Below are 13,099 nucleotides of genomic sequence, written 5' to 3'. Positions count from 1 at the left end.
AGCTTGACGTCAGCGCGCAGGAGCGGCAGGAGGGAGCGGCTCTGGTCGAGAGAGCTTCACAGAAAGCGGGAGAGAGAGCGACGCGCAGCACAGCGGACGGGTGGATGACTGTAAGTACTGTCGCTGCTGATTTCCTCGTTTTTCCGCCTTTTCTTCTGATTCCATCCTCATATATTGGATGAAGGTTAACCTCCGGTCGTATGAGAGCTGGTTTAGACAGACAGGAGTGGTCAGGGAGGTGGACAGGCCGGTGCCGAGGCGAACCGAGCTGGGCTGGGTTTGCGGAAGCGACCGACCGGCGGACAGACCGACGGACAGCTAACGGATGTTAGACAGCTGGGTGGCATCAGGGCGGCTGTCTCCCCGGCTCTGTATCCGATCGCTAGCGGAATGTTGGGGCTCTAGCTTATACTTTGCATCAGGTTCAACATGGGAGCGGGGCCTGCCGCATGAGCAGCCCGGGCAGGGAGCGCTGTGGGGCGGCCGCGGCACGGAGGAACCCCCGCTGCTCCGCTGGAGGATAAAGAAAGGAAGTGAAGTGAGACTGAGTGGAGGAGTTCAGAGGATCCTGACTGCCTCACACTGGGTCTGTTATTTCCACACAAAGCTCGGGTTTATTCCCTTGCTTGTTGTAATGTCAGCAGCAAACAGAGGAGTATTGACAGGCCCCACCTAGTTCTGCTGGATTCAGGAATCTGTGGCGGTTCGGTCCAACTTCACTCCAGCAGATTAACCTGCAGTCAGGAAAAAGGCAGGTTGTTTAATAAAACTGCATGGTGATGAAATAAAACAACAGGTTCTGATGACTTTCACTAACTGGGCCTCTTGTGTCACATATAAACAAACTGCAGATGCTGGTGTCAGAAACAACAAACCCAAATAAAGTCTGGCACCAACATGATCAGAACATGATCAGAACATGATCAGAACATGATCAGCGTTAAAATACAAGTCATTTCACAGCAGCTTAAACTGGATTTGATCTGAAACGGTAATAAAATTAACAAATAATCAAATCTTAGGGTGTAAAAATACAAAATTATGCTGTAATTTATGTCTGTCAACAATATTTACAGAAAATAATCCCAATAATTTTAAATGTTACGCAAAAGTATTCATGATGAAGTTTGTCCGGTTAGAAAATCACATTTAAGACGGCGACAAAGTTATTTAACAAATAAATATGACAGTCACGTCCTGAAAGTGAGAATAAAAAACAATGTTAAGTTTAATTGGTTGATTAAGCAGAAATATATGAGCATTTTTAAAGTGTTTTTATTTAATACATTAATCAACCATCAGGATCTTACGCTCCAGCTAAAGTTGAAGAAAAACTTAAATTTATCTACCAGATCTTATCCAAGCTTTTATTTATTTTAGCAAATTAAAATGTTTCTCATGCAAAGACAGAGTTCAAATGTCAGAGTTGGGTAAAAACATAGAAAATAAAGAGGAAGTTGTCACAGCTGAGCATGAAAACCAGGTCATTCCAGTTTCCTTGCTGCAGTTTGAAACTAAACACTTGATAAATTGGTGAAGTTAAACTTTCTGAGCTGCAGAGAAGCAGAAGTTGAAAAGTTTCCATCAGTCCAGTGCAGCTCCAAGCTTTACTGGACATACTGGTTTTCTGTTGCTTTAATTACAACTAAAAACACTTTACAGACTCATAGAGGAGCCATTTTGTTTCAAACTATCCAGAAATCATACAAAAATACATTATCTTGATGTATTAAGGTGATTATTAATACATCCAAACTAAAGTGTTTAAAAAAGTTATTTATATTAAACTTAACGTCTTTATCCTTCACTGAGATTAATATTAACGATCACGTCGGATTAAAATAATTTATCTTTTTATAAACCAGGATTTCCTTTTATCACTTGATTGCAGAAATGAACAAAAGACAGACAGACAGACAGACAGACAGACAGACAGACAGACAGACAGACAGACTGACTTTCTCAGATCTCAGTGATTTTTACAGCTGCTGGTTTTGGTTTTATTGGAGATATTTTAATAAAATATCCATCAGGAATCACCCAAATCTGTAAATATATAAACCGATGAGTCAAAGTAATTCTTTAATCAACTTATTTTATTGTTTTTCAGCTTGTAGAGAGTTAAAGTTGATATTTTTCTGAGACTTCTGGTGTTTGTGGAGCAAAGAAAATTAAACTGTTAATTAGTTCTGGTTCTGATTGATTTTATTTTTTAACAAAGAAATTACAGGATTATCCCCACCTCTGGATTATACTTATATAGTTCATTATGTTATTAAACTCAAAGTGCATGTTGCTGTTTGATTTTAGGTAAAAAATGGTGAAAATTCAGTTTTGATGCATTTACTGACTTAAACAGAAAATCAGACATTTCATTACCGTGAGGGAAAACTGACTGATTCTGATGTGCAGTCTGTACTTGGTTTTGTTTTTAACTAAATTTAAACCATTACTTCATTTTTTAGCCTTTTTATTAAAAAATAAAAATAAAATAACATTTCCATTGGGGCTAAACTAAAAACAAAAACCTGTTTACTTATTTACCTGGGTAAATATTTGCTTTTCTTTTGACTTATTTCTGTAATTTCTTCTACTTCCGTCTATATTTTTGGGAGAAAAACTGCATGAATTAAACATTTATATTCAAACGAATGATGACCAGCAGCAGCTGGTGTTTCAGACTCGACTGAAAACTTGATGTAGGGTTTTGATTGGATTAAAATCATAATTTAAATGGCAGTAAACATCGACGTAGCGCCTCATCTAAGCTTCCTGTTGTGTTTATTGTAATTTAGAGGTAAAATGGGAGCTTACCTCTGATCTTTAACTTGCCTCCTGCTGTGACGTGTTCAGGGTTCGTGTTTTAGTCGTGATGTTCTGGGAAACATCAGATTCCTGAGTCCTGACTCGTCTAGACTTGCAGCATCGACGTGCGGCGCGTCATTGAGAAACGAACCCTTTTTACACAGCCGGAGGCAATAAAATCTGCCTCTGCTGATGCGTTCAGGAGCCGTCCGAACATTGAAACTCGGAGTCAGGGATGTCTAGTTCGGGCTTGCTCGCTGAGATTCCTATAACGCCCTGCAGATTGATTTCAGTTTTTTAATGATTTATTTTTTCTCTGCTCCACAAATAAACGTCTTCAGGAACAAATCGGGATTAAAATCTGTTTCTGCTTCATTTCGTGTGGATATGTCGGAGCCTGAAATGCAGGAATAACTCTAGGAAAGAAACTAATGGTTATTTTGATGATTAATCGGTTAAAAAATTGGCGCATTCTGCTGAATATTCATTTAACCAACATTAGAAATGCATTAAAGGATCCAAATTAACGATTGTTTCTTGTTTAAGTAAGAAAATAAACATTTTATTGCTGAAAATGCAATATTACAGAATTCAAACCATATTGACAGACAGAAGGTTTTTGTCTTAAATGTAAATATATTTTATGCAGTTTTGGTTGTTTTTTCACCCATTTTTCAGAATCTGTATGATCCAGTTAGAAATTAATCGATTGCTAAATTGGTTGACGATTATTTCCTTATTTGTTTCATCACGATTAATCGACTCGGGCCTACTTATTTTATTACTAATTTGAATTAGTGAGAATCATCAGGATTAATCATGACGGTTCAACATGCATGACTCTGGTTACGATTTTCTGCAATCAATTTAACGTTACAATTATTGTCATTTTTAGTTTTATGTCAGTATTTTCACACTTTTACTAATTTCTCTCATTTTAGGGTTTGGAAAATCTAGTTTCTAGATTAAAAATCCAGATTAAATCCCCCAAGTTTAACGTTGCAACAGCAGAGTAGGTTGCAGTTCAGCCTTCGCACCACTAGATGTCACTTTATCCTCTAATATCGACCTTTAAAAAATGTAAAAACTATTTAAATCGGCTGTTTCTGTCTGATTCTCAGCTGGTACTAAATTTAAACATCAGAGCAACTCAAACAAGGTTTAAATGGGACGTTGTTGCTATGCAGCAGTGCAGGAGTTTCTGGGTAATTTGAGAACGTTTTCGAACGGTTGCCTGGTTACCGTTGCTAGGGGGTTAGATGAAGATATGAGTAGCAACCAGCTAATCAGCCAAGTATCACTTCGCAGCTGGACTCTGTTGTGTTTTTAAAGTAATCCTACAAAGAGTTAGATCTACGTTTTGGAGTGGTCTAGTCAAAGTTCAGGGTTAATTTCACCCCACAGTGGTGAAAATGATTGCTAAATGTAAAAAAAAAAAAATGAGAGGAAATGGAAATAATTTCTGAGTTTATTTATAATAAGCGAGAAAAATCAGATTTTTTTTCTTTGTGTTTGATCGTTTTGTCTCTCGGATGTTTCGGATGAAATCTCTCGTTTTGCCGCTTTAAACATGGTTACCTCATCGCCATGGCAACCTCGGTGGCCCTCATTAGCTGATTGTGAGAGTTTGTCTTCCCGTGTGAGGCCGTTTCTTATTTTAGATCTGAGCTGAACACTTTAAATGATCCCGAAAAGGAGACAGTTTGTCTTCACTTTATTTTTACATTTACTTTAAAAAAGCAGCTTATGGACTTTGTGTCTGAATTCGGCCGAATAAAATTCAACCAGAGTATTATGGGCTGTCAGAACGATCTGCACGTCCTCCTGCTGTTAAAGTGATTTCTTCCACATTTCTTCTGTTAAAACAGCTGATCATCGTAGTTTCATAGTTATTAATGTTGGTAAACGTAGGGCATTGTTTTAATAACAAAATTACATAATTTACAAGCATAAAATCTTTATCAATTACCTGTAAACATGCTAAAAAATATATTTTTTAAAGTATTTAAAGTTGAGTTGAGAAAAGATTAAATATCTTACACAACAAGCTCTTTAAAAATGTTACTTTAGTAAATATAAATCCTCAAATTTTACTCAACTATTAGCATTAAAATAATAAATGTAGATTTAGTTTTTGATTAAAAGTAATGAGATATGTTTTTGCTTTAAAGTTTACTGTGAGTACTATGTAATTTTAACGGCTTCCTTTTAAAAATATAATATTTACTATTTATTTCATGTTTACGGATTCAGAGTTTTTTTAAAAGAATAGTCCAGATTTAGTTGTTTTAATTAAATAAAACATTTTAAACCACATTAAAAGTTTAATTTTTTTCAGCCTTTTTTTTCACGGTCAGATCTGTTTGACTCTAAAGTTCTTCCGCCTGCGTTGCCGTGACGACGCTGGCCACTGGCATGCCTGCGCATAGCAACCGTAACCAGGAAGGGGAGAATTCCACCAGCTGTGTGATCACATGACCTGAAGCTGTTCTGAGTTTACCTGAGGGCTCAGCTGCAGGTGGTGTGAGCTGCGCTCTGATTGGCCGCTCTAACGCCTCTCTCTCTCTCTCTCTCTCTCTCTCTCTCTTTCTCTCTCACTCTCTCTCTCTCGCCCAGCAGACAGACAGACGGTCAGGATGCGTGAATATAAACTGGTTGTTTTAGGATCAGGAGGCGTCGGGAAGTCAGCGCTGGTAAGTCCTGCCAACACTTCCTGGTTGTGTTTTCCTGCCGGTAAACATCTCAGAGCTGCTCTGCAAACAAAAACACACATTTAAATCAACATTTTACTGTTTAAGGCTCATTATTTTACCAGATTAAATTCAAAACGCTGTTATGGACGTTTGAGTAAAATTAAAATTTGGTGATGTGGTTTAAAAATATTATATTTTCAGATTTTAATACCTTTTGCTCGTTGTCTGTCTCACCTTCTGAGTTATTTGATGAAGTTCTATGAAAATTTCTGTTTAATTAGAGAAAATAGTCATAATATTATAATAATATTTGTTTTAATGAGAAAAGTGACCAACTCTGTCCTGATGCTACTGGTAATTTTATGCTAATGTGTTTAAAGAAAGATTATATACTTGTGTTGAGTATTAAGTATTATTTTAAAACTTATACCAAAGTATAATTTCACAAGATGCTCAACAAATCAAATTTTATTTTAATGTTGCAATTATTCTGATATAATAATAATAAAACATTATCCTAGCTTTAATGCTGTTGACGTGTAAATAAACAGAAGCTGTAAAACAAGATGGCCGCCTGGCTGACATCACAAAAATTAAATTTATCCTAAAAATTCAGATCCAACGAAGTTGAAGTTGGGATTTAACCCAGTAAAAACCTGTGGTTTATTATTTACTTCACAAAGTTGACAAAGATTTAAGAGTAAATGGTCTAAATTACATACAAATCAGAGTAAAAATCATTTTACTGTTTAGAAATTCAGATTTCACCTCTTGATAAAAGGACTAATTGTTAACCAGACCTGGAAAATGAGGCATAAAAACCTGTAAACATTTGTAAATGATGTTTTTTAATCAGTTTCTGTGCTGATGAAGCTGCTCTTCATCTGCTCCTCTTCCTCTCTGTGTGCAGACGGTCCAGTTTGTTCAGGGAATCTTTGTGGAGAAATACGACCCGACGATAGAGGACTCGTACAGGAAGGTAGGGTTGGTTCTGATTGGCTGCAAGCAGGGAAACTGATATTATGGGATGTCCTGACGCATGACCAATGCATGTATTTTATTTACATAAAGTGTCTGTTATAATTATTTTCTTACTAACATGTATTAAATTAAACATTTTATATTCTATTTATCAATAAATTCTATTATATTTACACATTACATTAATAATTTAGTTTTTATACTTATATTTATGCCCTTATTTTAATTTGTTTGAGTTTTTCTACATTTATATTTGTTGTTTTTATTAAGCTAAACATATTTAAATTTATAGATTTTTAAGAAAACAATAAAATGTAAAATTAGGTGTTAAGCTGCGTACGTTTATGTAAAACGTTGGAGGATAACGTAGAGTTGTGACTTCCTGTCCCTGCAGCAGGTGGAGGTGGACGGGCAGCAGTGCATGCTGGAGATCCTGGACACGGCTGGAACAGTAAGAGCTGGTCGGAGGTCAGAGGTCAGCCGTGCGTTTGAGCGTCTCCTCACCTCCGCCGGTGTTTCCACAGGAGCAGTTCACGGCCATGAGGGACCTGTACATGAAGAACGGCCAGGGATTCGCGCTGGTTTACTCCATCACCGCTCAGTCCACCTTCAACGACCTGCAGGACCTGAGAGAGCAGATCCTCAGAGTGAAGGACACCGAGGACGTACGACACACACACACACACACACACACACACACACACACACACACGTCGCTTCAACACGAGCCCACAAACCAGGATGGTCAGAAAGTTCCTGTGAAATATTTATAGCTATAAATGTTAAATTATAATCTATTTATCAATAATTAATGGAAGATTTAGGAAATAAAATCTAATTTCAGTCTTAAAAGTCTGAATTGTGCAGCTTTAACTTTTTACCTCTGTGTGTAAAAACTTATTTTAAAGGTTAAATGGAAAAAAAAGATGTTAAAATAACTGACCTTTAGCTGTGCTGCCCCCTGCTGGTCAGTTTTCCCTCTTCCTGTTTCACCTGTAAATGATTTAAAGGATTTTATTTATCATGGAGTCTTTGAAGTAATAAATTACCTTAATTAAAACATCTCCCATATATATATATTTATTTTTTAAGACTATAAGAAAATAATTTGCTAAAAAGTTTTGGAACATTTTGTATTTTATTGACGCAAACACACGATTTTATCAACTAATAAGTGTTTATATTTCATTTTTGTCAGGTTATAATAAATAATTAGAATTTAAATGTAAATAATCCAGGAGTCTTAATAGTTTTTTGAATAATTAGATTTAAGCGTTTTAATTTTTTTCAACTTTAAATAAAATAAAATAAATTCCTGCAGACACAATTTTAAGAAATATTAAAGTCCAGCTTTGCTAATAGTAAAAAAACAAACAAATATTATTTATTTCATTTTTGTCAGATTATGGGAAAATAATGTGATGTCAAAAAAACGTAATTAAAAAAAAGTAAAAATTGTCTAATAGTGTTTTAAAGAACTAGACTTTGATGTTCAATGTAATAAATTGAATTTTAAATGTTACATTTATTGTTTATTTCTCACTTTGTCAGATTATCTGAAAGAAAACGAGAAAGCTCAGGATGTAACGGTCTCTGCTGCAGGTTCCCATGATCCTGGTGGGGAACAAATGCGACCTGGAGGTGGAGCGCGTCGTGGCCAAAGACTCGGGCGTCGGCCTCGCCCGCCAGTGGAACTCCTGCGCCTTCCTGGAAACGTCGGCCAAGAGCAAGATTAACGTCAACGAGGTGAGCGCGCCCGAACCAAAAACCAAACGCCGTCTCCGCCCTCCAGAAACCGACGACGACGACACGACGTTTGTTTCCGCAGATCTTCTACGACCTCGTCCGGCAGATCAACAGGAAGACTCCCGTTCCAGGAAATACTCGCAAAAAGCCCGTCTGCCGACTTCTCTAATGACAGGTGAGTCCGAAACGCTTCCCACGCCGGAATGTTTCAGACCAAACAGCTTTTAGTGCCAGTCAACGGGAGAAAAGCTGTTTTCATTTATTAACCCGGCAGGAAGTCGATTTGCCTCTCAGCGTTTTCAATTTTCTAACTGTCCTAGTTAAAGCCCCCCATGGTTTAAACTCAGCAGCTCTTCGTTTGCAGGATAATTGAATTAAAATGGCAAAGAAGAGAAACAAAGACGAAGCCTAGGAGTTTGTTTCTGCCTGGTTTGAAATATTTTGACACTAAATATATATAATATTTAACTGTATTTACAAATTTCAGCTAAAATGTTCATTGTTGCCTATAATTAAATATTTTAAAGAAACATTTATATCTTCTTCAGGCTAATTTTTGTGAACTTTGTTGGCCTTTTTACAGTGGAATTTATTTAACTTCATATTTATTTCAGAAATGATTTATTTGTATCGATCACAATTAATCGATTATTAATTAAACATTAACACCCAAAGATTCATAATATTAACATTAGCTTGATATTTAAATGTTAAACTCTTCATCCGTCACTTCCTGTTTACATTCTGTCTCTTTTTCTGTCTTTTAGTTCTGACTTGACCGACAACCTTCAAGCCAACCAATCACAGAGCATCTTCCAGCTGGCCACGCCCCTTTAACTCAACCACGGCATCATCGATATCGGCTAAACCCTCTGTTACCGTGACGACCACGTCCCATCCCCTCAGCGGAGACTGTTGCCTTGGAAACATGAAAAAAAAAAAAAATCCCTCAAAAACATCCGATGATGATGATGATGGTGATGGAGGAGGGCGGGCTTTTCCAAACAGCTTCCCAGATTGAAACTCCAGTTCCCATCATGCTCTCTGCTGAGGCTCTGCTCCGGGCTGGGGGAGCCGCTTACAACTGTTTTCATTTTATTTTATTTTTTTTGTTCCTTATCATTTTATTTTTCTTTCACTTTTTTGTTTTCCAGGATTTTTTTTTCTTCAAATTCAACCGCATGCAGCTTGACCGTCAGCCATCTTGGCACTGCGGTTGCCACGGTGACGGCTGTCTGTATGCGCCACTCTGGTTAAACCTGTGGATCCTTACAGTGGTTATTATTATTATTATTATTATTATTATGGCAGTGCTTATTATTATAATTCTGTGTAAAAAGAAAAAGAAAAAAAATATCTAAAGTCAGTTGATGTTTTTTTAGTCTTAATTTCCGGGTGGGCGGGGCTAACGGTGTGCAGCAGGTCAAAGGTCAGCTCACTGTGTTGCTAAAGTTCAAACCGGTTCAGTTCAAAACTAAAAGTTTTGTCAAGTGACGATGCAGCCGTTTAAAATCCAGGTTTCAATAAAAGCTGAGGACATTTTCAGAGGGAATCATGTTCATGTTGTTCCACACAGGACAAACGTCAATATCAACAAAAATAAATACATTTATAAACTTAAAGTAAATGTCTTAAAGCAGGTCAGCTGTCATTTATGGTTCTACTGGGATTTATTGGGAAACTGAGAAGAGAAATGGGAAAATGTGTGAATTACGGAAAATTTGTTGGTGAATTCAGATTTTTTTTGGTTTTGATGGCATCTTAGCTTTAGCATTATCCCAAAGAAATAATTGATTTAGCTAGAAGGTATGCTAACGGCATTCTTCTAATTCAATGTTCTGTAATTTTAAGAATAATTATAATATATAAAATAATATCTATAAACACTAATGCTCCACTATTTGGGAGGTATTAGCTTCATAAAATAAAACTAAATTAAATGCTACCTGGCTAGCCTACAACATTAGTGCTACCTTTAGCTTTTAGCTAAATTAATGCAACATCATCTTTAAGCTCTTGAAGCTACATAACTTTTAAGCTCTAGTTGCTAAAGTTACCACCTACTGCCACTTAGAGCCAATAGCTAATGTTAGCATTAAGCTAATACTAGCTTTAATTACTAACATTACGCTCTTGAAGCTTCTTAATGATAACTTTTAAGCTCTAGTTGCTAAAGCTACTAGCTACTGCCACTTAAAGCCAATAGCTAATGTTAGCATTAAGCTAATACTAGCTTTAATTATTGACTTTAGGCTCTTGTAAGCTATAGGTAAAAGTATATACTACCAACAAAACTATTAGTTATAAGTAATGCTAGCTTTAGCTGTTAGCTTGAAGTGCCTGTAGCTGAAGCTAATTCTAAAATTAGTTGCTAGTAAGTTAGCATTTGTAACCGTTCTGTGTTTATTTTTGAAAGCTTTTCTTTTTGTTGAGTAATAAATATTTGTACGTTGCTGTAAACTTGTGGATAAATATCAGTTGAGGAAGAGAAAACTGGGATGAAAGGGCGAAGCTAGTGAGTTAGCGAACGTGTTAGCAGCACAGTGAGCTCAGTCAGAACCTGCTGTGATGGGCGAACATGTTGCCTTCAGACAGCAGACTCACACTGGTCCAGAATATTTATTTGGGAAAAATAACTTGGATGGAGTTACAGCAAACAGAAAACGTATTTGTAGTTTGGGTTTAAAATTCATTCCCCAGGTGAGGATTTAGCCTGTGGAGCTGCACAAAGTCGGTGATCAGCGGATTATTTTTGTTTTTAATGAGCGCGGTGGCGTTACAGAACCAGTACGTCGGACCTCTGTGAGTTCTGCTGCGGTGTTGTACTGTGGTACGGCGCAGTACTGCTGCCAGTATTCTGCTTCTCCTCCAGTACATTCAGTCATGTAGCATGTTGATGTTCAGTAAGTACTCGGTCTGACCTCCAGGAGGTGCTGTGACGGTTTGCATGCCGGTCAGAGGAGACGGGGGTCTGTTTGCAGCCGCGGTGATCGGACCGCCATGTTTCTGCCAGCAGGGGGCGACAGCGTGCTTAAACAGAATCTAACACATTAATGTCTCGTTTCTTCAGTGCTTGGTAATTTAATTTCCCCAGCTTTCTAAGAATGTGTCTTATAAATGCCTATGAATGTCCTTTTACCTCTTTGCAGCTACTTTTACACTGATTCCCTCGGATGTTCCAGTTAGTTGGTGTGTTTTGTGGGAGCCGCGGCTGCAGGCGGACATTTCCGGCCTCCAAACATCGGGCTGCAGGGGCTTTCGTCATTTGCCAAACTCAGATTCTGGATGTCTGTTTGGAAATCTCTTTGTTTTAAAGAATATTGAGGCCTTAACAGTAGTAGTTGTACTAATAATTAGCATTTTTCAGTTGTGGGGTTTGTAAAAAAAAATGTAATAAATGGAATAAAACTTTGTGATGTCGCTATAAGCAGATATGTTTGTGTGATGCTTTCAAAGGAAATGTAACAAAAGTTCAAATGGTGTGCAATAATAAACTTCTCCTGTCCATTTATCTGCTTACACCCACATTACAGTGTTTTATGAACCATTTTATACGTTTAAATTGTTGGAATCCCCTAAAACTCCCAACTTTACGTTGAAGTGACGATTGCAACTGCAGCAAAATCCAAAGTGGAAAAAATTCCCCATGAGTGAAATGACGCCTTTTTTTTTTTTATTTTTTAAACACTGTATGGCACAGTGACCAGTGAAATGTAAAGGAAACCAGTTCAGCCAGTGAAGCGCCAGGCTAGAACTGGTATGGAGGTCGTCTGAACTGGTTTCTTCGTTCCAGAAACCCGCAGCAGCAGGAGGGGCAGCAGAGTGGAGGGGGGCGAAGCCAAATGTAAAAACAAAACTAAGAAGCCTTAAATGAATAAAACTGGTGCAATTTTGTAACAGAAACACGTGTTGGTCGGTTATTCCCTCTCATTGATGGATAAGAACGTATTAAAAAGTTTCATGTTATCCTATAAACTCTGATAAAATGATATATTAGGTGGCAGGAGAAGAATGCATAGTTTTCAAAAGGTTTTAAAAATAAAAATCTGTATTTAGCCCCTCAGAGTCGATGAGTTTTCCTGAATTCTCAGTAATTACAAAATGATTAAATTTGATTGGATGGGGGGGGGGGAAGAAAGGAAACGACGTCATAACGCGCTTGCGCGTAACGCCTCGCTGTCATGGCAACGCTGGTGTTGAGTCGGGAGGAGTTCCACCATAAAGATGTGGTTTCCCATCTGGTCTGTCCGGCTGTTCCGCTGTTCTTCTACACGGTCCTTTACGGTTCAGGCTGATGACCTCACGGTGCATTCAAGTACACCTCGTACATCGGGACGTCTACATTAACAGGAATCTACACATCATCAATACCGTCATTTAATTTTATTGTAAGTTTTTATTAAAGGGTTATGAGGCGTAATTGGGTTGTGGTAGAAAAGAATGAGTAAATTTCAAGCAAAAATTTGAGATTTTGAGAAAAATCAGAAATAAAACATTTCTGAATATGAAAAGTTACAATTTATTTTGAGGTTAATCTCAGACATTTCTGAATTTCAAAAGTCAAACATTTGAAACTAAGTTGTTTGTTGTTGTTTTTTCTTTTAGAGAAGTTTTGAGATTAATCTCAAAATTTCAGTTTTTTGGCAGATTTTTTTTCTACAATGGTCATAACAAAGGTAAAAAGTTAAATCTGGCCAAACAATAAAAAACAAAAAACAAAAAAACTTCAGTCAATTCTTTACATTTCACAACTTAAAATATTTGAAAAAATATAACATCCTTATTGTTTGACAAAACGTACATTTGAAAAATAATCAGATTCTTATATATATACACACACACACACATATATATACACACACACACACATATAT

General features: G+C 37.0%; 1 protein-coding gene and 1 long non-coding RNA gene across 3 annotated transcripts; one reads left to right on the top strand and one right to left on the bottom strand.

The window, feature by feature from the left end:
• Nucleotides 1-6: 6 nt before the first annotated feature.
• Nucleotides 7-12,128, top strand: LOC103459326 (ras-related protein Rap-1b). Of its 2 annotated transcripts, none has more exons than XM_008400802.1 (8): nt 7-110; nt 5,425-5,498; nt 6,409-6,477; nt 6,874-6,930; nt 7,004-7,144; nt 8,082-8,225; nt 8,308-8,400; nt 8,993-12,128. In XM_008400802.1, the coding sequence occupies exons 2-7, from the start codon at nt 5,442-5,444 to the stop codon at nt 8,392-8,394; spliced, it is 555 nt and encodes a 184-aa protein (XP_008399024.1). In that variant the 5' UTR covers nt 7-110; nt 5,425-5,441; the 3' UTR covers nt 8,395-8,400; nt 8,993-12,128. The 2 variants fall into 2 exon arrangements, with proteins under 2 accessions (XP_008399024.1, XP_008399025.1); XM_008400803.1 differs by having other exon boundaries at nt 15-110; nt 5,422-5,498.
• On the bottom strand, nt 117-5,407 carry LOC103459325 (uncharacterized). Its single transcript, XR_532719.1, has 3 exons — nt 5,306-5,407; nt 673-734; nt 117-513 (listed from the first exon to the last, which is right to left on the bottom strand). It is a non-coding gene; the product is annotated as an uncharacterized LOC103459325 (long non-coding RNA).
• Nucleotides 12,129-13,099: the final 971 nt, after the last annotated feature.

Source organism: Poecilia reticulata, linkage group LG23, assembly GCF_000633615.1.
Source record: "Poecilia reticulata strain Guanapo linkage group LG23, Guppy_female_1.0+MT, whole genome shotgun sequence".
Taxonomy (NCBI): Eukaryota; Metazoa; Chordata; class Actinopteri; order Cyprinodontiformes; family Poeciliidae; genus Poecilia; species Poecilia reticulata.
This window is presented reverse-complemented; position numbering and strand designations above follow the sequence as displayed.